This window comes from Parus major, chromosome 6 (genome assembly GCF_001522545.3).
Source record: "Parus major isolate Abel chromosome 6, Parus_major1.1, whole genome shotgun sequence".
NCBI lineage: Eukaryota > Metazoa > Chordata > Aves > Passeriformes > Paridae > Parus > Parus major.
In genome coordinates this window covers 15,369,853-15,397,313 of record NC_031775.1, presented here as the reverse complement: position 1 = coordinate 15,397,313, position 27,461 = coordinate 15,369,853, and the positions used below count along the sequence as shown (strand labels likewise).

Below are 27,461 nucleotides of genomic sequence, written 5' to 3'. Positions count from 1 at the left end.
TCGGACAAGTGCAGGTGAGGGCTGGGACGCGCTCTCCGCAGGGGGATGCGGTGGGAGAGCTCCCCTCTCGCGTTGGGAAGAGCGCTGGATGCGCGGGGGCTGCAGCCGCGGCACCGCCAGCGCCCGGAGCCGCTCTGTCCCGGCGCTGCGGGAGGAACGCGCGGCTCCCACCGCGCCCCGGCCCGGCCCCGCTCCGCCGCCCAGGGGCCGCGGCCGGCCGGAGCCCCCGCGGCGGGACGGCTCCTCGCTGCGGCCCCGGGAGCGGAGGCGGCCAGCCAGGAGGAGAGAGGTGAGGCCCCGGCAGCCGGCGGGTGAGTGAGTAGCCCGGGCCGGCCCGAGCCGCCGCGGGGCACGCCGAGGGCGGCGGGCAGAGATGCCCCCGCGGGCCGCCGCTCCCCCAGGCGCGGGCGGCTCTGGCCCGGGGGGGTCCCGCCGCCACCTCGGGCGCTGTCCCTCCGGCAGGAGCGGCCGGGGGGCCCCGGGAGAGCGGGACCGGCCTTTGCGCCGGGGCTGCGCCCCCGATGGGGAGCGCGGCGCTGGGGGACGGCCCGAGGGTGCTGCGGGCACTCACCGGGTGCCTGCTGGGCGCCCTGGTGCTGAGCACACTGCTGGGCAATGCGCTCGTGTGCCTCGCCATCCTGCGCTTCCGCCACCTCCGCAACAAGGTCACCAACTGGTTCGTGCTGTCGCTGGCCGTCTCGGACCTCTGCGTGGCCCTCTTGGTGATGCCCTGGAAGGCGGTCACTGAGGTGGCTGGAGGCTCCTGGCTCTTTGGCAGCCACTTTTGTGACACCTGGGTGGCCTTCGACATCATGTGCTCCACTGCCTCCATCCTCCACCTCTGCATCATCAGCCTGGACCGGTACTGGGCCATCGCCAGCCCCTTTCGCTATGAGCGCAGGATGACACAGCGCCTTGCTTGTGCCATGATAGCCATGGCCTGGGCTCTCTCCATCCTTATCTCCTTCATCCCGGTGCAGCTACACTGGCATAAAGCCAAGGACAGTAGAGATGCAGGCTCCTGGCTACTTGGGACACCCCGCTGTGATGTCAGATTGAACCCCACTTATGCCATCACCTCCTCCCTTATCAGCTTCTACATCCCCGTGGCCATAATGATCATCACCTACACCAGGATCTACAGAATTGCCCAGGCCCAGATCCGCCGCATCTCCACCCTTGAGAGAGCAGGGGGGCAGCGGCCAGCTCCCGGCAAGGAGTCCACCTCCTCTTTACGGAGCTCCTTGCACAAGGAGACCAGGGTGCTGCAGACCCTTTCTATCATAATGGGAGTCTTTGTTTGCTGCTGGCTGCCCTTCTTCCTGCTGAACTGTCTGCTGCCCTTCTGCCAGCCCAGCCTCGAGGAAGACCCTGAGGGACAGTCACTTTGTATTGGCCAAACCACCTTCAATGTCTTTGTGTGGTTTGGCTGGGCCAACTCTTCAGTGAATCCAGTGATCTATGCTTTCAATGCAGACTTCAGGAGAGCTTTCAGCAATCTCTTGGGCTGCCGGTGCTGCTGCTGTGGGGCACCCAAATCCCCTGTGGAGAGGGTCAATTTCAGCAATGAGCTGGTTTCCTATCGCTGTGACAGCACCTGCCAGAAGGAAGGAGCTGTGGCATCCTCAGTACCTCCTGCTGCCGTCACTGCCTGGGTGCAGCCCCTGCCCCACGCCAAAAGCCTCCAGGGAGAGGACAGCAGTGAGATGTCGTCTATGGAGAAGAGGGTTGTGACTTCTCAGACACAGACTGCCCCTGGCAGCAGCCCCAAGAGTTGTCAAGTGCCAGCTATTTTGCAATTGGATTGCAAGGCAAAACCATCCCTGGAAACTGTTGCCCCCTGTACAGGACTTGGTCAGTGTGAGGAACCCCATTGCCTTGTTTCAGAGGGATGAGTGATTAAACACTTCTCACATACACAGCCACCACACAGGGAGATTCTCCTTCTCTCCATGTAAGTTACCCAGCAGCAAAAGTCTCATGCCAGAGGGAGGGAAAAACACTGCTCTTAGCACAGAGGGGTGATAGGCATATGGAGTCCATTCCAAAGGCACATAGCAGCCACAGCTAACCTCTTCCCATGGCCACCTTCACCCCATTGTCACAGTCATTAGACATCTCCCATGCATTTGTTCACCCCCATTCTGCAGTCAAATTTGAGGTATGTATTAAGAATAGTGAGATAATTAGATCAAAGCAAAAACAACTCATAGTTCAGGCAGACAATCCCTCCAGAAATTAGAAATATAATATGATCCACAAAATAAAGAGTGACCAGGTCATCTCTGTCAACCCATTTCACTACTTGTAAATATAAAGAGCAACGAAAGGCAAAGCAAATAGGTGTAGGATGGCTTGCAGGAGAGAAAATACTGTGAAAACTTTATGATCATTTCTATGTGTGTAGAAGGGTTCAGCAGACATTAAGACCATACAGTGGCACCTCACTGTCCTCTATTTCTCTGTCCACTACTTAAAGGTTCTGCTGCTGACCATTTAATATGTGCCACTAACTACCGTCCTTACCCCATTTTTTCTGTCTCTCATCTATGATGGATTTGCTCTGATTTATCTCAGGAGGAAGATGAAGATACAACTGTCCAGAAAGAGACAGCAAGAATGCTTACACTGCAAGAGTTTTTTGGGCATTGTCTCATAGATGGCACAGATGATATTTTTCAGAACAGTGATCCGTGCTGAAAGGACAGCAGCAGAAGAGACTCTCCTCCCAGCAATCCTCCTCCCTGTGATTTTAAACCACGTGTAGTTCTTAACTTCCTGTATGCATTTTCCCCATCATTAATTCTTATGGGAAAATATGCTCTTGCTATCCTGCTCTTTTCAGGAATGTGTCCTTGGGGAATACTTGGGTGTGACTGCAATCTGTTCTTCATGGGCTGCACTGGCAGGACAAGAAGTAATGGGCTGTAAGGAAGACCAAGGCAAGAATTTGGAAAAACTTTCTAAGAATAAGGATAATTAAGCACTGGACTACGTTCCCTAGGTAAATTATGACATCTCTCTCAGTAAAATGACTGTAAGCTTCTGTCAGATATGACAGTGACAATGTTGATCCTGCCTTGGGGCAGAGGCACAAAGCAATGGTCTCTTGAGATAATCTCTAGTCCTGCTTCACTATGACAATGTCTCCTTAAGAAGCATTGAGCTTAAGATGTTTGGCTGTGGGGTTTTTGCATTCAACTATCCTTAGATATTTTCTTGAAAGCAAAAAAGGTACAGATAAGAATTTGAGATGCCATTGGTATACTTAATTTCTTTTAGTGATTATTCATGTTTCTGAGCTTTTAACAACTATGATTCAGCATGCCTAGCGCCTCCTCTGGAGCGCTGAAATAATCCTGGTGTTGCCTTAAAAAAGATTCAAGGTAAGGTGGTTTTTTTTGTTTTGATTCCCATTGTTTAGTTTCTAGGTGATCATATATGAACTGTACATGGATTCAGGTGTTAAAGATTCAATTTGTGAGAGTATTTTCCTCAGTACATTTCTTTCTTCTTACTCGGAACAGAAACACGAAAGAATGTCAAAATCTAAATCCTTTAAAAAAAAAAACAAACCAAAACCAAAACCCTCAAAAATTATATCTTCAAGCTCTAAGAGACATCTTATCTCACCCTCTCCACACTAAAACCCATCCTGGAGAGATACTGATAAACCTGACAAGATACTACCCTGAATTGTGACTCCCCCATTGCCTGCTTCCCTTCTGTTTCTGTTGCATGAGCTTCAGCTGGCTCCATCCCTCAAGGAGTGAACTGTCCCTGCCCACACACATCTTCCAGCTCATGGGCAGGCACTCTTCTGGCAGTCAAGGCCACACATGAAATTATTATGCACAGAATATAATATTTTATTTTTTTTTTTAGTATGTGTAGAGTCTCATTAGTGATAAAAGATGTTAATTAATGGAAGAGAATTACCTTCTCATGAGGTTTGCCTTGCTATGGGGTCTGTCTTGCCCAGGAATTAGGCTGCACTTACTATTTAGAGTGATGATGAAAATGGTGAATGGCAGAGTGGGTAGCAGAAATAAATTAAGGAATGGATATATTTAAATAATGTTTTCTCTTGAGAACAAACAAAAATGCATGGTAGCTTCAATCTATGAAACTATATTTGTGTTAAGAAAGGAAAAAGCTATTTGTGTCAGTGCTTGTGGCTATAGTTTAAATATGCTTCATTAACAGGTCAGATTGTGCATGAAAATAAATGTACGTTTTCCTGAAGAAAAACTCCTTGTCTTTACTGCAGCTTTTTTAAGTGACAACTTGAAATTGGTTTTTGTAAGTGATGTTGGAAATAATTGTTTGTAGCTAGTTGCTAATGGTTATTACTGATGTGCAGATGATACACATTACAGTAGTTTACAGTTGTAAGGTCTGCTGCAATAAGTGCAGTGCAATGATCAAGACTGCAATAAATCTCAGAAATTGCATATTATAAACTCTTTTTCTCATTTTCAGTAGCATATTACTGGAGGTGCTTCATATGAAACTACACCACATAGCTATTCAGACTACATCTGCTGTTGCTGATTTAATAACATAAATATTGATACTCGATGTACTTTTATTTTCTTAGAATGGGAAGCATTGTAGAGATCACACACTTGTGTGAAGAGTAAATGAGCAAGGCTTATTTTTCCTAATAATTTTTTCGCAATGATTAACTGTGACTTCTGACTGACATTTTTCTCATGACAGGGCAAGCTGCTGTGTTAGATGACACAAGATTGATAGTGTTAAATTCAAGTATGGTAAGAGATATTAAAATTATTACAATAAGGCAATGTTTACTTCAGCAGAAATAAAGCAAAATTATTTCCTATTTACACTATTGCAGCCACTCAAAAGAAGTATCTTTCAAAGCAAAAACTTGGCAGGGCTTTGTTATCTGTTTCTGCGTCACAACTTGGCTTGGCAGGGCAAAATAAATCACAAACAGTAAAGTTATGTTTTTAGGAAGATGTGTGGCTACTCCTCAAACGCAGTTTTTATAACTCAGGTCACCAAATCCACATTATCTCCATATGGATTCACCACAGTATATGTGAGGTATTTCACTGACTAAAAGCAGTTCATTTCCATAATAATACCACATCAGAGTACCACATTTACAATACCATTAACATCACAGTGACCTAAAAACAGCTTCTAAATAGCCCTGGTGTCAAAACAGTGCAAGTCACAGATACTTTATCGAAACACTCTTACTAGCCAGTGCCTAAATGTCTGAATCAAAACACAGTTCAGTGCAGCAAAGAACGAGTGGTGGGGTTTATAACGTATAGCAAATGCCTCTTCTGTTCAAATAATTCCTGCTCTCTTTCTTTCTGTCAGTCTATAAAGTTCTCAACCAGATGCAGGTCTTATTTCTTTATTATATACTTAAGGTAAATACAAAATTCTTGTGGTCATAGAAAAGCTCAAGTAGCTGAGGTTATGGGCAAATGAAGGATCCAGTGGAAATATCAATGTAAGGAAAAGAAGATCACACCTCAATTGTATATATCACACTTCCATTTTTTTTCTTATCCCTCTGGTTAGTGCCAGATGCCTTAACATTTCAGTTAAACTTTCAGTGAGAAACAGCTGACCCAGGCTGCAGAAAGAGAAACCTGTTACACAACTCAGTTGTCAGAGTCATCTGTTGCTGCTCTGCTTTTGCCAAAATCATGCCTCTTGAGCTGGATTTCAGATGAGGCACCTACACACAACATGTTAAGCATGCTTCAATCACTTGAATATCTGCAAAAATTGTTTTGTGGAAAAGTCTTTATTCTTCATAAACTGTTTTTATGGAGGCTGAAGTGGCTTTCTGGGTATGAGCTGTTATCAGTCCCACCTCCCTGGACTCTGGTGTACCTAAGTGGTTTCATCACCATGGTTACACACTCCCACCATATAACTTTATCTCGCTGAAAAATAGTTTGACTCGCTTTCCTGAAACCTCTTGCCCTTCTCTCTGTAAAGAGACACAGTAGGATGAACCTCCTGGGCACCAGCTCTCCTCAGATTTCTAGCTCTCTTAAGAACCATTTGTATTTGCACCAAAGAAAGGCACAAAGATGTTAAACACAATTTTGTTTGGGTTTTTTTGCATATTTGGCTTGAGAAAACTTACTGTAGTCCTGATCTGACCTTTTTATTCCTTCCCAGCCCCTACTTGTGCTAATCATTGAAGACATTTTAGAAAAAATAGGGCTTAGGAATGAATTTCACATTTTCCTTAAGTTAGGTAGCTAAATGATAGGAAAACTGCTAATCAGGGGAACTACTGACAGCAATGAATGATGTTAGGACCTGTAGCCAAGATTTTTCACATGTGCATAGTACAAAATGAATGAAGATGCTAGGGAAAATGTAGGTTTATCTTCATCAACAAGAGGAGAATTTCATCTTGAGACAGTTTCAGTTTACTTTAGGTAGTGAAAAGACATTTGTAAAATTTGCAGAAAGTGTTGCTAGGTTCTCTTTTTTTTGTTAAAGAAAATTTTCATAGAGTTTTCTGCAGTTAAATATTTTAATATATTTTTAATTAATTAAATTCATCTTTACTCTGACCCTCAGTGAGAGCACATCACTTCATTTTACTCTTTTCATATTTAATTCTGAACTGGCTGAATGGAGTCTATATACACAATTTCATGGGCTCACATCTTGAGATGACTTTTGCATGAAACATGTGAGCAAGTTCTCTGAGCATTTATTACAGTCAGGGGAAATCTAGGCCAAAGAGTCAAACATGTCTAGAGCAATTTACTGAACCAAGTGATTCAGCTTTCTTCAGGGTAAGAGGAAAAACTGGCTAGACTGACTAGCTGATGGGGAAAAAAGCCAGTGATGCGGGATAGTAAGGGAATAATGGGAATAACAAGATCCAGTGCTCAAACAAATTAATTGCAATTTTTTTGCTGTTGGTAACAGCCTAACTAGGTAGAGATTTTAAATAAAAGAATGCATAAAACAACACTGAGTATAGAATATTTACTAAAGCCCAAGTTATTAACATAATCATCAGAGATAACTTCATGACAAATGTCCTTGATGCATATTTGCTAATGGAAGGAGAGAAATACATAGAAGAGCTGAGTTTCAAGAGATGAAACTGGTAATTAGACATTGCCTCTTATATTTTGGATTATAGCAGAATATCAGTACTTCCAAACCATGTTGTGACAATAAATGAACAGATAGTGGTGATTAATAACCCTAATTTCCACTCTTAAGAATGTTTATCCTGTAGTACCATGCATCCAAGCTATGAATTAGTTTCACAAGATTGATACTTAGTGTGCTACCAGCCTACAGTTTTTAAGCTCTTCAAGGGTTTAAAAGAGTTTAAAACCCCCAAACACCTGTTACATCACAGGTAACATAGAGCAGCTATTACTGGGAACAAGAGGGCTTTGGGGACCCAGCAGTTCACTGCAGGCTTCTTTCAAAAAGGAGTTAGATTTTCACTTTATTGCCAACAGGTTGTGCTACTGAAAAGGTACAAAGTAGTTTGAATGATGTTTGTAGTGGAAGTTGTTTCCTTGAAGTGTGCTACTATGATGATCCTTAGAGGCATCACCTCCTCACACATGGGGTGAGTTCAGGGACAGGGGAATAGAAATAAAACAGAATGCCTTTTGTGCTGATCTGATATCTGACAGTCCAAACTGATTTTATTTGCCACACAGGTCACTGCACTCACTACTACCATCACTTCTGGTGGTTCCAGATAATGCACAACTGTTGCTCATCTGAATATGTAATACATTTTATTTTTTCTTCTAAAAAAGCAGCATTTTATTTTGCTTCTGAATATCCCCCTTTGTGAATTTAAGCCTAATTTTCAGTGACAGGCAAGCTAGACAGGCACAAAATTTGAATTGTTAATGCTTTGTTGAGCTGCAACTGTGGTTCAGTATGCATTACTTTATAAAGCTGAAATGTGTAATATTGGAGTGGCACAAACTGAGCTCAGACAATGCCTCAAGTTATATGCTTCCAAATATATATTTTTTCTTTAAGTGTTGCTACAACATTCCTGTTCCCAATCATGAGAGTCATTCCTGGGAAACACACTGACCAAAGATGGAGGAAAAAAATAAAAATAATAACCTTGGATATAGAATAGTAGTACAGGGGAAAATTTTCACATAATTTAATGCCATCGATTATTGACACTAATGTTTCTGCATTTCTTAGAAAAATCATAATTTCCTTCCAAGAAATGCTCATTGCTTTCTCTGAGCCTCAGCCATAAGAATGTTTCCAATGAAACAGGATTTTTTTAGAATTATATGCTGACTTACACTGTAGGATTTTAGAGGCAGAATACCCATCACCCTTGGCAAGGGTATCACATGTGGTAAAAAAGGAGAAAAGCCCTGCATGGCATGTTGCTCCACGACAAACATTATAACATCAGCCTGGTGAGAAAGGTTACCACAGAAAACACAAAGAACTGCAGCACCCCCAAGGGGTTAACTGGGGAGAACTGGGGATGTGTTGAGCAGAAGGTGTCACAGGGATTGTGATAGCCCTTGGGCTGAGCATCTAAAATCATCCAATCTTGTACCACAAAACAGATTTTCCCCACCTTTCAGTCTGCCTGCGTGCAATCCCACTGCCCTGTAGTGCCTGCTACCGTGCATCTTCCGAGCAGCTCCTTCCCTGCCAGACGCTGCTATTTGCTACAATTCTGTTTCTGCCTGACCCAGTAATTCTAAAGGTCTCATCATTACGCTCTTCTAATCAGCCAGGGCATAGAAAAACTATTTGCCATTTCTAATTGAGCCTTTTAGGCCCAGAGAGACCAGGCTGCAGAAAGGAGAAAGCAGCTTTAACTGCCTAACACAAGACACAAATCTGACTGTGTTGGATGTGGAAACTCAGTGGCCTTTGTAGTGACAAGGCAAACACAATAGAGCAAGATAGTCAACTGCCTTAAGTAATATTACATTTTTAGTTCTTTTTTCAGTTGTTTTTCTTTGATGCTTCTTTGTTATGGTGTATGTTTTTTTATTTATTTGATATTTATGCAGAATATAGTTCTACTTAAGAAACACAACATCAAGCTTACTTGAATTTTGTAATACAAGAGCCACCACTTGTATGCTGACAGAGTATACAAGAGCTTGTATAACCTGTGTATTTCTGCCCCATAAAAATCACTATAATTTATAAGACAGGGCCAACTTCATTTATAATAATATTAATCATAATACACCAGCATTCTCCCCACTATTTTGGAACTTTAGATAAAACCACAATCTAAAAATAAACATAATCCATAAAAAATGGAGATCCCTTAGAAAAACATCCAGGTAAATGACATCTTTCACAATTATCCCTTTTGACATTTACTTTTTGCTGTAATAGTTTACTATCAGCTCCCACCATGGAAAACCAATCTCCAGCCTTCAGCAAGTGACAAAAGAATTCAGTCCAAATAAACTGACTGTCTGGGCTAGCTAAATGTCTGAACCTCCTCCAGTTTCAGGAGAGGTGTTTTACGTGGAGATACACAGAAAGCACTCTGCATATTGCCTTTTTATCAATTACAAGAAATGGACTATTTCTATTATTTTTTATGAAATAAAATTAAACATACCAGAACAGTTTATTGTTATAAGTTTTATAAATTTGCCATTTAGGTTTTCTGGAATTTTAACTAGAATGTGGTAGTTCAGACCTTTTGCTCTAGAATTTTTTTTTAACTTGTATTCCAACATACAGCCTTTTTACTCAATTCATAAGACATTTAAAAGAACACAGTCTTCTGTTTACAGTTTGGTTGTCAATTATGCTTTGTTTCCTCGTTAAAAAGCTCTATATTTACATTTTCTTAATGAAACCCTCAGAACTTACATTTTCAGAATGTGAAGTTTCCTTGCATTTCACGATAAGAAGAAAAAAAAGAAGCAGTCCCACCCCTGTGAGTTACCTCAGTGATTTTACAACATTTCCTCCCCTGTGTGGTGGGTGGGGGGCTCAGTTCATGCTTGGTGCCAGGTTCTCCATCCCCAGCCGTCTGCTCTCCTCAGCTGTGCCTGCTGCTTCTGCAGTAACAGTGTGCTCTCACACCATCTGATACAAGCATTCTCTGATAACATTTTAATAGCTCATCTCCTGCACCACTTTAGCTCCCCACACCCTTCTGCTCTTTAGCTCTTCTTGTCACCTAAATTATGAAATAAGCCTTTCCTGGCGTGTTGGTCACCTCCACCACACTGCAGCCAAGAAATAGCGTCAAGATGCATTTGTTGAGCTAATTATAACACTTTATATTTCTATAAATGTTCAGATTAAATGGATTCCTCCAATCTTTCTGTCTGTGCATAGAATAAGGGGACAAGAGCAATTCAAAAGGGAGCTCATTTTCCTTCTGCCATACTAGCATAGGGTTTCAGTTACATGTAGGTCTGTATGCATGCTGCTGCAACAAAGAGTAATGCATTTCCCACTTCTTCAAACTGACCATAGGATGACCAGCCATAAGTTCTACGAAAGGAAATAGTCTTTTTGGCATTCTAATGGAGTCATCTGTGTAGGACTAGATGAAATAAATTCCTCCTGTGATTTTCTTCACTATTATTTTGAATTACCTTAAAGAATGGAAAAGACAAAGCTGAAGTTCAGCCTTTCACAAGACTTAGTTTTGATCAGCTGATAGAAAAGCCTGGAGCTGTAGGGGTGTTCTTGCAGCTCCCATACCCAGCTCAACAAGGGGCATTGTCAACACTCAGGTCAGTCCATTCATTGCACAGTGAAGAAGGAAGGTAGGAAATTGTGGTCATGTGGGCTCTCTGCTAATGGAGACAACACTGACTCTTTGACAAACATTTGAGAAGCAGAAAGGAAAAAGCTTTCTAAGTTTGTTTATGAAGGTGAAGAATAAGCATGGCAACTTTTACATGGCTGATAAAGCAGCATCCTCACAGTGGAAAGCAGATTGCAGAAGACAACATTTAAGAGGTGGCCTCTTAAATATGAAAAATAACATGCTTTAAAAAAATAGCATGTAGTTATGCATCTCTAATCAGAAACACAATCTGAGCTGAGAATATACAAGCCAGCTAAAGAAAGGAGTACATACATGGTGTGAGGAACAAAGCAGTTCCTGTGGAGCAAAGGAACCACTACCAAAAACTCAATTCTCCAAGATTTCCTGACCTGGGTGGAAACAAAGCCTTGGGGAGCACAAGGCAAATGACTCAGACCAGCTCGTGGAAAAGCCTGCAGGGAATGCAAGATGGAAAAGATGGTGGAATCATATGCAGAACATTTTCTCTTAAAGCAAATGAACTGAGGAGAAAATGTATTCTGGGATGACTCTGAAGAACTGCAGTGTCCTGGCTTCCAAGAGAGCATTCGGCAGCAGCACAATCTGTTGACTGAGGATGGGTATATGGACAATTTCAAACCAATTCTGCATCATAAGAAATTTATTTATAAATCTCTTGATCAATCCTATGCAGTTTGTTTAACTTTTCTATCATCTTGCAAAAAGCTACCTCCTAAACAAAAGGTTGGGCTGAACTTCTTCAACTGCAATTTCTTCAGTGAAGTGGCACTTGATTGTCAGGGAAAGAAAGAAACAACACACAAACAGGTCAAACACCTGGACAAAGGCATCAGTCTGACTGCAGATAAGTGCTTAAACAGGATCTAGAAGGTAATTGAGAAGGTCACTCTATCTCCCTGTAGACACATTAAATATGATGTTATTCTCTTGAGCCAGTACCAAGAAATTGGAAGACTGATAGCTCAGACAAGAAGGTTAAACACAGATATGGTCTTGTGTATTTTAATCAATTTCAGTTTATGAATCATAAACATTGTTAATACCACCCACTTCTCTGAAAAGGAACTTTTAATGACAGGGCTGGAAACTGGGACTAGTTTCTACTTGTAAAGCAAAACTCTTTCACAATCATTTACAGTTGTTGTTGCAATCCTAGAGGCTCAAATAAAAGAAATGGATATTATTCTTCATAGTCACTGGAGTTTTTATAAAATGCAAATAGTTAATTCAACTGAATTTTTAATGCTCAAAACCCTGAAGTTAAAGCCCTAACACAGTTGCCTGTGCAGTATCTTCAAAGCCCACAAACTGGCCTATAAACAGAATATAGGTTTTTTCAGTTCAGAGTTAAAACCTAACAGGATAATTTATTCATTGACCAATGAAAAGTGTGATTAAGGCTATAATCTGAGCTTCTAAAATAAGAAGATGCATAAGGAGATAGCTTTAATCAGTGATTCAATTTTTACCATTTGCCTTCTCAGTTATTTTCTTTGTTAGGTTAACAAGCCCCTTGTTTAAATCACCTCATCATAAATCAAGTTTTCTAGGTCTGTGATACTCTCATTGCTCTTTTACAGACTCAGTTCAGTTGACCTTTATTTTTTTTGTAGAGTAATGCTTAGAGTGGATACAATGCCCCACTCAAAGCCTGGCTTCAGCCCATGCCTTACTTCCTGTGTGATATGGCTGATATCTTTATTTATCCATTTGTCTTTCTTGCAATTGTATGACAGCTGTTGTCTCACATTCAGCTTGTGGCTCCTGTAGCCTTTTATGCTTTCCTGCAGACATATTACTCCATCAGCATCCATCATCTTGGCTTTGTGCAGGTGTTTCAGACCAGAATCTTGCACTTGTCTCCACAGAACTGAGTCCCACACTTCAGGCTGTTCCTGTGAGAGTTCATATTAACCTTGGTTTAGAATCTGAAGTCCAGATTACATCCAACATGGTACATCTGTAACTCCTCCCAGCTTAGTCTCATTGCAGAACTCACATGGAAAAGCACACTCTTTATTTCATTTGCTCAGATGGACAGGCCCATTAACTCCCCAGGGATTTGTTTCAGGCTCTCTGCAGAGGCAAGAGAAGTATCTGCCACAGTGCACACTAATCATGTTTTCAAACATAACTCCATAAACCAGCTACTTCTGGGGCTATAAAGGTTATTCTAACATAGGGGACAGTAAGGAAAGAGCAGTCAAAACTCAGCTACAACAGTAACACAGACTAACTAGATTTAAACTGCAAACACAGAACAAAAGGATGAAGTGATTTTAATAATGTAAGAAAGATCTTCACCACACTGTAACCCACTCAAATCCAAGACAGAAAATTGTAGCTTGTGCAGGAAAATTCATACTAAAACAATGAGCAACAAAGATTAACAGCTGCTTTATTGCAAAAGAGAAGTCACAATCTTGGAGGGAAATGTGTGTGAAAATATAGGTACCAGGAGTAGGAGAACATGGCAAAGAATATTAAGGAAGATTAGTTATTGTATCGGTAGGCTAGAGAATTCTCATTCTGATTTATTTTCTTTCCTCAGTTCCTGAAGTTTAATGACTTGTATGAGACTTAAAGTAAATTGTCCAAAAAATATAACAGCAATGTTCTCATTAAAACACATAGTAATATTTTCCTCCAAAGCTGATACACTTAGGATAATCTACTATAAAAATTATTTCAAACATATTAAACAACTCCATTTCACACTGCATAAATGGCAGCAAGAATGTGAAAAATGGACAGAGATCTCAGTGTAATAATATATAACAATTACAGGTGGTCAGAACTTAATTTGAAAGCAACTCCAACGTTTGGTGCAATAATAAGCTAAGGCACATGATGTGCCTTGTGCTCACTGGAGCCATAGAAGATTTTAAAAGTCACAATGCAGTCTTTTATGATGCCTCACGGTACCCACAGCACTCAGTCAGATGCCAAGGCTCCTCCTACAGCCCATGGGGGGTCCTAAGCACCCAGGAAAATTAAATACACAATGTGGCATGCTGAGAAAGGAGCCACACAGCTAACAGTCAGATCATCCTTATCCTTCAGAGGTACTTAAGTCTGTAGCTCCAGGCAGCTTCCTCTTGAGATTCTTGGTTGTAAACCCTCTCCTATGGTTTGTTGTCTAAGATATTTTATTTCCTTCTCATGGTCCTCTCTCCTCTGCTGTTTCTCTCCCACTCCAAACAACCAACTATGCCACACAATTAGGAAGTGGGAGAGCTAACTGAAAATGTTCCCCCACCTCTGAATTAGAGAAAGGACTCTGAATCCCACCTCTTCCCCAGCAATCATTCTCTCAGACTCTGCAGGAGTCTTTCATTTTTAGGACTTATAGCACAGAAAGATCAATGTGTCAATATCAACTGCTCTCATCCATTGAGTCATATCATAGAATGGTTTTGGCTGTGAGAGACTTTTAAAGGTCTCCTAGTTCACCCCCCTTCAATGAGCTGGGACATCTTCAACCAGATCAGATTGCTCAGAGCCCTGGCCAGCCTGGTCTCAAATCTTTTGAGGGATGGGGCATCTACAGACTCCCAGGGAAACCTGCTCCAGTGCCTCCCTACACTTACTGTAAAAAATTGCTTTTTTATATCTATCTAAATCTGCTCTCTTTTAGTTTAAACTAATTATCCCTTGTTCTATCACAGCAGGCCCTGCTAAAAGTTTGTCCCCATCTTTTTGTCACGGGAGAAGTCTTCCAGCCCTCCAACTATTTTAATGACCCACTCCAACAGGTCCATTTCTGTCCTGTGCTGGGACCCCAGAGATGGATGCAGGGTTCCAGCTGGGGTCAAGCAGAGCAGAGGGGCAGAATCCCCTCCCTTACCCTGCTGGCCAGGCTGGTTTGGATGCAGCCCAGGACACATTTGACATCCTGGGCTGTCAGTGCATATTGCTGGGTCATATCCAGCCTCTCATCCATCAGCACTCACAAGTCCTTCTGGGCAGGGCTGTTCTTGATCTGTTCATGCAATACTGTGAAGGCAGCAGGGAGTTGCTAGAAACTTGGAGGCCTGTCATTGTTGAGTGACAGGGTCAGAACAGCAAGGTGTTTGAAACCGATGTGCAAAGTACATCACCACTCATGAAACAGAAATACACGTGTGTTTAGAGATCCTAGTTCTGAAAAGAGATTTCTGAAACTGGTGTCTGATATCCCATCCCCAAACATGCAGTAACAAAGGTTATGTCTACGCTCTCTTGAAACTTCTGGCATTTTTTTAAACACACCCTATAGAGAAGATTTTTACCACATTTAAAAAAAGAAAATATCATCCTAAATAATCCACACTGATAGTCTGCTTCCGAAACGAGAATCTCTTTTAACTCCATCAATTGCAAAGGAAAATAAATTAATTTATTTCCGTGCAGGAGGCGCACACCCATTGTCCCCGGGCCCCCGAGGATCCCCGCACAGCCGAGCTGCCGCAGCCCAGCCCGGATGGGGGCCGGGGTTGCGGGATGGCTCCGTGGTACCGGGATGGCTCCGTGGTACCGGGGTGCGGCTTCCTCCAACAAAGCGCGGGTGTGCCGGGCGATTTCCTGCGAGTCGGTGCCGTCGGGCTCCCGGCGTGTCCCCGCGCTGTCCCCCCGCGGGCGGCCGGGGAGGGGCATCGCCGGGGGCAGCCCCCGAGCATTGATAACCCCGTGTCGGGCCCGCCGCGGGCAGCCGGGGAGCGCGCCCGTCTCCGCACCGCCACGCACCGCACAGCGTTCCGTGAGTGCCTCGGGACAGGGCGGAAAACACCGGGGTGCCTGGGGAAAACCGGGTGCGGGGGAAAGGAGGGGGTTGCCCCTAGCCGGGTCTGATGCCGCTCGCAGCTGTGATGCCGCAGCCGGCGAGCGCGGGCTCCGGCTGCTGCTGTCCGGTTACGGCTTCCTGGCCGCGGTGGTCCCGGGACGGAGCTGAAGGACGGACGGACTCGAACTAAAAGCCCCGGGGGTTACGAGCCCGGCGGGATCAGCCCGCTCGGCTCCCGGCTGGGGCTGGCGCGATGCCGGGGGCTGCGCTCCCGCCGGGGCACGGCCAGCCACGCTCCGTGTGTCCGCAGGACGCGAAGGATGCGGCGGGAGCGCGGCGGCCGCGCCGGGACGCCCCGTCGCTGAGGCACGCCGAGGATGAGGCTGCCCCTGGCGCTGCTGGCCCTGGCCGCCCTGGGGGCCGCCGCCGGCGGCGCGGACCGGGAGGAGGCGCGGGCGGGGCGGTTCTCCACGCCGGAGCAGCACCGGTGCCGCTGGGAACTGCGCTCGGCGGCCGGGGCCAGCGAGCTGCGGCTGAGCTGCCGGGCTGCGGGCGGCGGGCCGGCGCGGAGCTGCGCCTACCGCGGGGAGCCCCGGCGCTGCCCGGCCTTCGGCGCCCGCAGCCGCCAGTACTGGCGGCAGATCCTGTCCCGGCTGCGGCGGCGGCACCACCCGTGCGCCCCGGGAGCGCCGCTCAGCGCCCGCCTCTGCGGCCCCGGCCGAGCCCCGCCCGAGGCGCAGCTGCGCCTGCTGCCCCACCCCGGCCCGGCCACGCCGGCCCCCGGCCCGGAGCCCACCGAGGACCCGGCTCAGACCTACTGCGCCGAGCGCTGGCACTCGCTGTGCAGCTTCTTCGTCGGCTTCTGGGAGGGCTGAGCCGCTCCGGCCCGCGGGAAGGAGCGCGGCCGCCCGGCCCCCGCACCCCGACGTTCCCGGCCTCGCCTGGCCTCAGCCAGCGCCGCCAATGTCCCCCGACTCTGTCCGCTCTCCTCTTTTAGTCCCCAATAAAGCGGTAACTATTTTGTGACAAGAAGCTCGCGTAATTCTTTGTCTCGTCAAAGCCCTGTAACACCTGCAGCACTGTTAGAGTGTGCGACTAACCCGGGTGAGAACACCGCACCACAGCTGCATTCAAGTACATTAAGCGACATAAATATGAAGAGACAGCCGTTGCCTCCCCAAAATAAATTTCTATGAGACTAAAGTTTAAAGTTACACTGAAATCACCCAAGTATATAACCATACATTTATACCAGAATGAGAAACGACAGAGACCTCACTGAACATTAAGTCCTAGAAAAACTTTCCTTGGTGACAGAGATTTCACGAGCTATGTGAACCAGTCCTGTCCTGATTCCCACAGGACAGCTGGTCAACTATCTCCAAACAAGAGCTTGAACAAGGCTGGTGAGAAACTCAGAAGCATCTAGATACACAAGCTGGATTTAGAAGATGGATGATATTTCAGCCAGCTAATGGCACAGTGTTGAAGCAGGCAAATTGTTTTACCAGGGGGGAAGGAGAGGTTTGAGGGATACTTTATACACACAAAATGGGGCACATTTCAGTAAAGAAAGCTAAAGTTTTCCTCAGTTGTCTGGGGTCCTATATAGCCCTAGACACCTGCCTATGACCAGGAGCAGCTGCAGACTCTGTACAGTTTTAAGGACGGCTGTGAAAAGGCCACTAAGAAGTCATCAGGATCTGTCCAGTGGCTCTCACCAGGATCTGGACTGTTGCATGCAGCTCTTAGTGCCAAGATAATTTCCTTTCCAGCAAATATCTGGATAATGCTCAGCAGCACAATGCAAAAGCTTCATCATCACTGAATGTGACTTGGATGACTATTTTTTTTAATGACTGCTCACTTTTCCTTCATGTGCCTGTCACCCAAGCAGCCACAGAGCAGGCTGCTGGCCAGAGCGTTGCACAGTACCTTGCAAAAATGCTCAGCTTTGTTTTACGTCCATGGCCCTGGAACAGCAGCTTTGTGCAGGGCTGCTAGAGCTTGTATTTCTCACCATCAGATGCAAAGGTGGAACACCATGGCAACCAAGCTGATTACCCACATCACTCTGCATTTAAAAACCCTGCTAGGAACTCTGAACAAATTCATTGTTTACCCGAGAAGGAGAAGAAAGAAGAGGATCCCTTTCTCTATGTTTAACCACAATATTTCCCTGATTCTCCAAAACAGCTCAAAGCCTTCCTTTTAGCACCACTAACTAATAAAATACAACAACCCAAGAGACTGTATTAATTGCATTTACTGTGGTTAATAACACCAAAGTGTACTAGTGCTGAATAGTAAACACTCAATTTTTCTACTGAAGAGCTGATCTCCAGATCCCAAAGGCTGGAAAACCACAGTGAGATCCTCAGATTTGTTTTTAAGGAGGAAGACCATGGCTTTTTGCTTCCTATCTCAACATTTTCATCCTCTCCCATGATTGGATAACAGCTGCCACCAGCAGCTAAGGCAGCCAAACCAGAAACACTTTGTAGCCAAGATCTTAACTTCCAACAGAAATTATTCCCTTTAGTCCTGTGGCAGCTCCATAAGATGTACTTGTTACACTGCCCACCCCTGGATTTAGTTCAGCCCCCCAGATCTGCCCATGCACCCACTCTGCAGCCACCCTTTAGCTCTGCTCTCCCACTGCAGCTGTGGCAGCCCTTCATCACTGCTCTGGTTCCTGGCTTGGCTGGCTCCTGTCATCCATCCTTCCCTCCTCAGCACCTCCTTACTGTCCTCAGCAAGAAGAGCCAGCATGGCCACCCTGCAAGGCCCAAACCCTGACTGTTTATCCCACTGGCCTGATAAACTCTTCCCTTCCAGAGGAAGCTGGTACTGGGCATAATTAACTTTTCCCACTTGCTTGGGTTGTCATCACAAGGGTGCTGCCAGTTGACATATCAGGACACTTGGTGTGTTTTTCAAGGAAAAGCATAAGCTATCTTAAAACAAAACTGAATGATTGACATTTTAGCTTCTGGAATTGAATTCTGGGAGCTCTAACTCAGGAAGTTTTCAGAGGCAAAAAAAAACAAGGAAAAAATAAATCATCTTTGTGCCATATTGCACACAGTATTGTTTTCTTTCCTCTTGCTGCTGAGCTAATCTTGGTATCTGGAGGTTCCAACAGAATCTCGAAAACTGGCAATAGCATTTCTTGATTTTCCTTTGGAGAAAAATCAGTGATGCTGATCTGGGCATGCAATTAGTGTATCTGGCTTTAATTACTCTTTTCATACATAGAAAGCCCTTGATCCTATTAAATAGCACTCATCCCTCACTACCTTCTGATTTTGAAGGAACAATTCAAAGATGTTACTCTAATTTGCAAGGTTAAAGAAGGCATTAAGCTGTCTTGCTGTGTGTAGCAATCCTTTCCTGTAAAGTAATATAAAAAATTAATAAATGGAATGGAATAACTTTTTCATTACTGTCTGAGCAAAGCTTCTCCTACAATGGGTCTGGAGTTGCAGACCTCAGACTTTGAGCAGTTCAGTCTTTTGTCCCAGTCCACAACAGAAATTACTCTTTCCTGGGTTCTGTGCTAGGCACTTCCTTCTGGAAAATGCTGATTTTCCCGTCTCATCATTCCTCTGAATTCAGAGGTTAAACAAGTGAAATCTGTTCAGGCAGTCTTAGTTCAGCCCTCAGCTCTACCAGCTGTACTTGCCTGTATTTGCATATTAATGTTTCCACATGTAATTTTGACACTGATGTTTCCTACTTGAGTTTATGACCAGCCTTGGCTGGGGGAGCCTGCAAAGGGATGCAATGGTTTTGGAGGTTTGTGGTGCAATTTAAAAGCCATCAGACTATTAACAAATAAGAATAAGGAGGAGGGACAGAAAGAAAATTTAAAAACATGGAAAATTAAAAAAACAACTACTCAAGCTGGAGCTCGTTGAATAACAGAACCTGAAATCTTTGGGAATCTCTGTTTAATTGGCCCTGGCATATTTCAGGCCTCCCTTGTGCTGTGAGCCCTAAGACTTACTGTAAAGCCAAGCAGCACACGAGGTGAGTGAATGGCAGGCTTTGTCAATTTGCCAAACAGCAAATCCCCTCCTCTGTGATAATCTGGATTTTTAAGAATTCCAAACTCAGTTCATGAACACAGCTACATGAAAGAGACTTTTAACCGTACAGTATTACAGAGTTTAGATTAACTCTCCCAGCCCTCACACTCCTTCCCTGTGTAGAAGGGATCTATTAAGTATGAATAAAATATCTACAGCTTTAGAAATAATTTTAGGGTTTAGCTTCATCCGGTCTGTGCCTCGTGAAGCATGGACGGGCTGCTCTGCCTCTCAGAAAGCAGGTACTTATCCCGATTTATTTCAAGCCCCCAGCAGGTAAATGATGCACGTTTCTTGGAGGGGCGGCAGGCGCAGCCCGAACCCTGATGGCTGAATAGCCCCGGGCTCTGCTGGAACTCGGCTCCGGCCCTTCCAGGGGAGATCCCCCCGGGCAGCGCCGCCACCCCGGCTCTCCCAGCCCCGGCCGGCCGGGACCAGCACGGGGCTGCTGGCCTCAGCAGCCCTGGGACACAGCAGCTGCTTCACTGACACAAACAAACACACAAACAAGCAGTATCTCTTTATAGACACATTGCAGAGCTCTGTCCCCGCTGCTGGTGCTTGCACCCTGGACAGGTTTTTGTTTAACAAGGGCTCTGCTGGGGTGCAGCTCACTCACACCTTTTACACACACTGCTGGATGAGCTCGAGAAACTTTCGTCTTAATCTCGTAAAGGAAACCTAGGAATAATTGCTCCATGTAAAATTAGACTGCTCAGGACTAAGTTGTAGCTAATTTTAGGGCTCTAACATGACATTATTTTCTGTTTAGATTGGTATAAAATGAGAAAATGTTTGATGGAAGTATCATGGTAAAACACAGATCTAACTTCTTATTACACATCCACAACATACTAAGATATCTATTTAACAAAAGAAATCCACAGGAAAAAATCTGGTCCAATTATAGAGATCCAAATCCTAAAATACAAAATTGTATGTAATACCTGCTTCAGCAGACAGTCTTAATTTATTAAAAAATGTCTTCAGCAGACATTCTTAATTTATTAAAAAATGTTTTAAGGTATTTTATTCTCCAGATTATTTACAGATCCCACATTTAATCTGACTACTGGACCCAGCAGATATTCTCTCATGAGTAAATTAAAGTCTTAGGTCCCAAAATGTCTATAGGGCTTGAATTCTTGGTTGAAAAACAACAAAAAAAATCCTACAGTAAATTATTTTTTTTTCAGACTGCTGTTGTAGCATGAAAATAAATGAAATGTATCATCCTTAGAGTTTGTTTGGTGAAAAGCAGGAGAAGAAAGTGTAGTGGCTAACCTTTTAAAGCTGTTTCTTTTCAATTTAAAAAATACTGTGCACTTCCCAAAGTCACCATCCTCAGCAGCAGCATAATTTGCAGTAACAGGAATAAATATAGCCTTAAATCCATGTGTTTGCTGCTTCTTTTTTAATTTTAAGAGCAAAACCTTCCAAAATTACGAATAAATTTATCACCGATATTCTTTTGATGGGAAAAGAGTAACGAGACAGCCACACAAGACAGTATTATTTCGTGTTAGTCGAGACAAGATGTTGAGGATTTAGAGCTGATCTTTTGTTTCTGCTCAAAGACAAATGGTATAAAATTTATATGCATGCTTCTGTCCTGACAGCAAAGGGCTTCAGCACGACTCTCGCTGAGAGCTAATGGCTCTTGGGGATGCTGCTCTCTGAAGTCCTTTGGCATGAAATGCTCTCTTGCAATTCATCTCCCGTTAATAGCAGCTCCGAGACTACAGTTTCTTTTTTTTTAAGTTCTTTTATCCCTGGCTGAAGCTGCCTGCCTTCCCATTGGAGCCGAGAGGGTGTAGTGTGATGGTTTTCTCCCCTCGGCTCTATTCTCTCGCAGCCCTCAGCAGACGTCGGGGCAAGCTGGAGGCCCTATGGAAAGCGGGGCCTGATGTCATCCCACCCAGCACGGGGCCAATGAACGCCTGCAGCCCCCGCCCCGCCACACACGGACACACCGACAGCATCTCAATGGCTCCGGGGGCTCTCCAGAGCTCCATCAGGCCACGGCAAATGGCAGCTGGGACGGGACAGCTTCTCACAGTGGGCATCTCTGAGCCGGGAACGCCATGGTCGTGTAGGAAAACAGCAGCAGAAAACAAAAAGTAGTTTGGTTTAAGAAGGAAGTTATTATAGACTCACAGGAGATAAAGCTTCTGTTTTCATTTCTGGGAGATGAAGTAGCCCTGGGGTGGGGGTCAGCCATGAGCAGGGGGCACCTATGGGGAAAACCAAGCGGAGCCATCGGGCCCTTTCTGCCAGCACCTGGTGGGGAGAGCCCAGATCACCTGGCATTGGTTGACTTCTTCCTTTTAATGTGCCCATGTGGTAAACATGGCTTAGTAATGAAAAAACATCACAAAATAAGGCGTAAATGCCTAATGATAACACCAGTCACAGCTTGGTCTGCCTTTGACATAGGTCCTCCTCACCTGCAATGGTTGTGCAGATGTTTCATTGCCTTCTTCACGCTCTTTGCTGCCCCAAGAGATCACTCTGATGCTCATCTATGTTTCCACCTCTGTGGTTCCTCTGCCCACAACCTGGTTTGCTGGGACTCTCAAAAGCTCCTTTCAAATTATTCCAACTAAGGTGCCAGTGTGGAGTAGACTTCTTGTGGGAAATTTGGAGCTAACCCCTGAATGAGGTTAATGAAAATATTTTCATCACACATCAGTTGCAGTAGAAGTCATTTGCACTTGAGAGGAAGTACCAGCTAATTTTAAATCAGTGAAAGTGAGAGTAAAAAGTTGGCATGGGTAACTCGGAAGATAAGGCTGGAAAAGTCAATTTCCTGAAAAATGATAGCTCATTTATTTTTTTATTATTACAGTCTAGGTAAGGAATAAGTACATATAAATGTTCTTTGTAAATTTAAAGCAGTGGTTTGTTGGATACCCTCTCTTTTCTAGGCACCTTAAGAATCCTGTCCAGCACAGGCTTGTGTTGTTGACTCAGTTATCCCACACAGGCACCCCAAGGCTGGGGAGCATTGTGAGGGCTGTGTGGCCATTGTCACTCAACACACACAGCAAACTGAAGCCATCTCCAGTCTAGTGACCAGCACAAACTATATTTTTACCAACACTGGATAATCCCCATTTATAAATAAATATAAAATAAAAATAAATACGTTGTCTAAGTCTTGTGTGGCGAGGGGGTGAAAGGACAGAGATTTAAGGCTAACAGTTTTCAGCTACATTTCTATTGGTAAATTAACCTTTCCAAGAGCTTCAATAATTGCTTGAGGCTGTAGAAAAGTAGCATTTGTCAGATCTTCTCTCTTTAATTCCTAGGGACAACTTTTGTGGACACTCGTAGAAATGCATTATCATTCAACTTCATGTGTGTGTCTGTGTGAGCTCACCCCAGTGAAGAGCATCCTTCCTTGAGCAAAATGGCTTTTACAGCTGTTGCTGCTCTTAAGTTGCATTAAGGTTGTAGCAGGAAGAAGTCAGAACAAGAAGCATGATTTCTGTTAGCTCTGTTAAACCAATGCAGCCATGCCAAGACTGACTGGAAAAGTGTAGTATGTAAAGAGAGAAATCCCCCTGTGCCTCCCAATCTATTAAAATGAGCCATGGACACAATACTGATGTGGTAAGTCAGGGCAATATGCAAATGGCTGCATGTCCCAGGAACCCTAATCCTATCAGAATGCAGAAGATGTTAATTTGGCCATCTTTCACAGCTCATAAATCTATCTGTAGCAAAGCCAGGCTGCCAGATGTCATCCAGTAGCACTTCTTTGAGGCTGGCAGTCCCTGCATACATGCCCGATCATGCCTCAGTAAAGACCAATAAAGAGCATTGTTTGTGTGGCCTGAGGGCAGCTTCTCACATTTTGCTACAATAGAGGAAAACAGTGGGAAATGTGAATGACTGATTGGCAGAACTGGTGGTCTTGGTTGTCCTGCTTTCCACGCGGAGCTACAGATTTCACATGCAATTTTCAGCAGCAGAAAGCAGATTAGTCTACCTTGTTCTTAACAGTTAGTGATGTATGTATGATGTAAGTTTTTGAATCCTAAACTATAAATACAAGCTGAACATAGTTCCTTTTCTCTCAGGCAGATACTCCTCATTTACTTCACACTACTTAAAAGAGCAAACAGCTTTATTATGATGTGATCTTACTGCTAAGATTTAACACCTAGAAATATTCTATTCCAAAGCAAGTAAAGGTCTGTAAATAAGATACCTCTAGAACAATACACACATTTTATCCTTCTCAAATACAAGCCTCGGAATTACCAGTTGCAACACAGCTTCTCTAATACCAGCCAGAATTAATCCAATTTTTACAATGAGGGTGGTAAAATGGCGACACAGATTTCTCAGACCACCCATCCCTGGAAACATTCAAGCTGGACAGGGCTCCAAGCAAGCTGATGTAGTTGAAGATGTCACTGCTCTTTAAAGAGGTTTGGACTAGATGAGTTTCAAGGGTCCTTTCGTACCTAGACCATTCCAGGATTCTATGATAATTTGCTTTTAAAAGGTGCATATTGAAAGCACCAAGCAGATATTTTGTTTGAAGTTACCTGGGAGCAAGGTGGATGAACCTCACTTTTCTGAACTGAAATGTCTTTCAGCTTCTCAGTGGATATCGTGACTATCACAGAACTCCAAGTCAAATCACTTTATTACAGTTGGGCTGAAAAAAGAAACGAGACAAAATTATAAAGAATGCTGTAGAGAAACAGGAATTTCCAGCAATAAAAATGACACGTGACTGTCTGCTATTACAGGTACAGACATCTCCATGGAAACTGCTGTTCACTTAGGATGTGTGCATTCCTGTCATAAGCCACCCACATCATTTTAGATCATAAAGCCCCACAGAACAGATTTCTCCTGCTTCTTCAGATCAGACAGAGGGGCAGGCTCTGAACTGAGAGGCTGAGGTGCTTAATGCTGGCACATCCCTGCTCTCTGCAATAAGGGAGAAGGTGCAAAAGGCCATCACACTTCAATAATTCTGATGGGTCTAAAGAGACAAAATGCTGCAACAAAGGAAAAACCTGAATAAAGTCAATTTTAAAACTAAAGGAAACAATGGATTTGCTTGGGAAATCCTGGTTGCATTTTGGTGTTAGAATAAGATATGACAGGGGAGAATGCATTGTGTCTGACTATGAGATGGTAACTATTTCACTCAATAACCGTAGAACACTGTATTGCTAAATTATGGTATAAATATAGTTCTGATTAATTTTCTTGAGACTAACAGAATTGTGAGGCAAATATGTTTTTACAGATATAATTCATTATGCTAAAACTAGTAGGTCAGTGAGTTCAAACCCATATTTTAACAGTATTTTTAGTAGGTTAAAGATGCTGAACCTCAAACTCCACTAAATATGTACTGTAAATTCAGCCCAATGAAAGAGACATATTAACCACTATTTTGTAGTTTGTTTTTTTTAAAGGAAAATATGTTATTTATTGATATTGCAACGAAACATCTCTAATACATAACAATGTACCCTATTACACAATAACATTGTAACTAAATATTTAATTGTACAAAGTCACCCCATTATTTTTTCTTCTTTACACAAAACTAAACACAACTGAAACTTGATATATGAAATATTTAACTGATACATTTTGTTCAACTGCTTTACTGAAAAGCTAGTATTTCTGAGAAAGGGGAGAGAAGTCTCAGAAGACATAGAGGAGGCATACCTAAACCCAAGAGTTTATGGACTATTTTGACTGAGTCCTTGGCTTTTAAAATTTGCCATATGTCAAAGGTTCTCATATCTCTTGCAAAGTACTGTCGTGATTTCAGTATTTTTGCTGGACTGTGTCCCTACAGCAGACACATGGTACTTATGTAAATAAAACTATCCAAAACTCAGGTTTGGATTTCAGGTCTGAAATCACTATTATTTCTTTCTGTATTTTATAAATATATGCTCTTTTTATTAGTGTTTCCAAATTTATAATTGACTACAAACACTTTTAATAGCAGGAGGTGCTATTAACACTTTTAATTTCAGAAGTGCTTTGGAATACAGTCTAATACACAATTACATAAAAATCAGGTTTCTACATTTGTCCAATCCTATCCATAATGGGTGATTCCCATTAGCATTCCCCCCAGGATTTATCTGCTCTGTGCTACTATTGAGAATTGAAATGAGCTAGCTCATCATTCTGCCTCTCTGTATCATTTTGAGTTTAATTATACAAATGCCAAGAGGCTTTTAAAGCTACTCAAAATGCTTACATTGTGTATATACATAGGATGTTGGATAGAAGGTTCACTGTAATTTTTTATTTCAGAAATTCAGCAATCTGGCACATTTAAGACCAGCATGTTTCCCTAATTTTTCCTCCTTATCAATACATTTGGTGCCTTTCACTCTAACTCAGTGTGGACTACTTCAGACCTTGTGGTGTACCACTGACCTGATTTTCTCTGTTAATGTAGTTGCCACCACTCTGAGATGCTCAGTCAATTACACCCACACCCCTGCTCCCCACTTTTATTTAAACTTCACTTTTTTCTCAAGGTCTGTTCTGCACCTTCAGAAATCCATCTCTATAGTAATGTGCTAAATAGTTCTCCATTCAGAGATTTACTCCCAACAGGAGAACATTTTCTTAAAACCTATCATTTTTTAGTTTCTAGTGCATTTTCACATTCCTAGTCTTTTGAAATAAGCTCTAACATTTAGTCCATTTAGTCTGAAGTCAGATTTATTTAACTGTCTGATTATTTGGTTTAGAATCTTTGTATTAAATAATACCTTTGACACAATGTACTTCGGGGGCCTCATGTTATTACTGGAACTATGTTGTCTGTAAAATTGCACTTGTGTATTTTTCAATTATTTATTAATCTTTAAATTTTAGCATCCACCTGCTAAGTAGGTTTTTTCCCTAAATACGGCATTAGACTGATGAAAACAAGTGCTCTATATATAGAGCTCTATATATAATGAATACTTACTATTCAAAGTAAACCTTTTTAATTTCAAATCTAATTAATTTCACGTTTACAATGGTTCAGTCAAATACTTTTAAATAGGGAACTACTATCAGACATTGGTCATCACATACAGGTTTACTTATTTAAAGATGATACTTCTGGACTGCTTAGTAGCTCACTCCATCATTAATTAAAACAATACTTAATGTAACTGCTGTCACCTCCTATTTAAAAATAGAAAGCTATTAGATACAATATACTTCTTAGTGGGTCATATATATTATATAGACTAACTGATTTAGTGTTACTCATTTTTGCAACAAAGTCTGTTTTTTCCTTTCACAGAATCAGTATGATTGGAAAAGACCTCCAAGACTGAGTCCAACCTATTTGCTTAATTTATTTACCTGCTTAATTTACTTACCAGCTTCTTTATCAGGCTAGCAAGAAATTCTATTTCTGTACACTTCTATTGATCTATGATGTCCACAGCCCCACAAAATTGAATAAATTTCTTGTGAAATAAGCTTCCAAATGCATTGCTGGCAAAGGTTACCTTTAAGAGCAACTGGACAACACAAAACCAGACCCCTCTGGCCCTGAAAAAAGCAACTACCTCCCAGTCCATTTCTCAGGCTACTTCTATTAGCTACACTATTCAATATTAATCCTTCCCCACATGTACCACCCCAGATCTGCACACAGTACAAGCAGCTGACATGAAGCTGCTTTTCCAACCATAAAAGGCCTCAATTGCACATTCTTAGGCACTGGTGTATGTTCTTCTGCTCCTTAAACAATTCATATTTGTTTTAAATGTTAAGGTTTGCAAAT

At 43.1% G+C, this 27,461-nt stretch overlaps 2 protein-coding genes across 2 annotated transcripts; both read left to right on the top strand.

Moving 5' to 3' along the window:
- The first annotated feature begins 483 nt into the window (after window positions 1-483).
- On the top strand, window positions 484-4,456 carry LOC107206535 (D(1) dopamine receptor-like). Its single transcript, XM_015632428.2, has 2 exons — window positions 484-1,954; window positions 2,578-4,456. The coding sequence occupies exon 1, from the start codon at window positions 522-524 to the stop codon at window positions 1,893-1,895; it is 1,374 nt and encodes a 457-aa protein (XP_015487914.1). The 5' UTR covers window positions 484-521; the 3' UTR covers window positions 1,896-1,954; window positions 2,578-4,456.
- Window positions 4,457-15,955: 11,499 nt separating this feature from the next.
- On the top strand, window positions 15,956-16,610 carry FGFBP3 (fibroblast growth factor binding protein 3). The gene has a single exon (XM_015632459.3). It carries the CDS (start codon window positions 15,956-15,958, stop codon window positions 16,451-16,453), a length of 498 nt encoding a protein of 165 aa, XP_015487945.2. The 3' UTR covers window positions 16,454-16,610.
- Window positions 16,611-27,461: the final 10,851 nt, after the last annotated feature.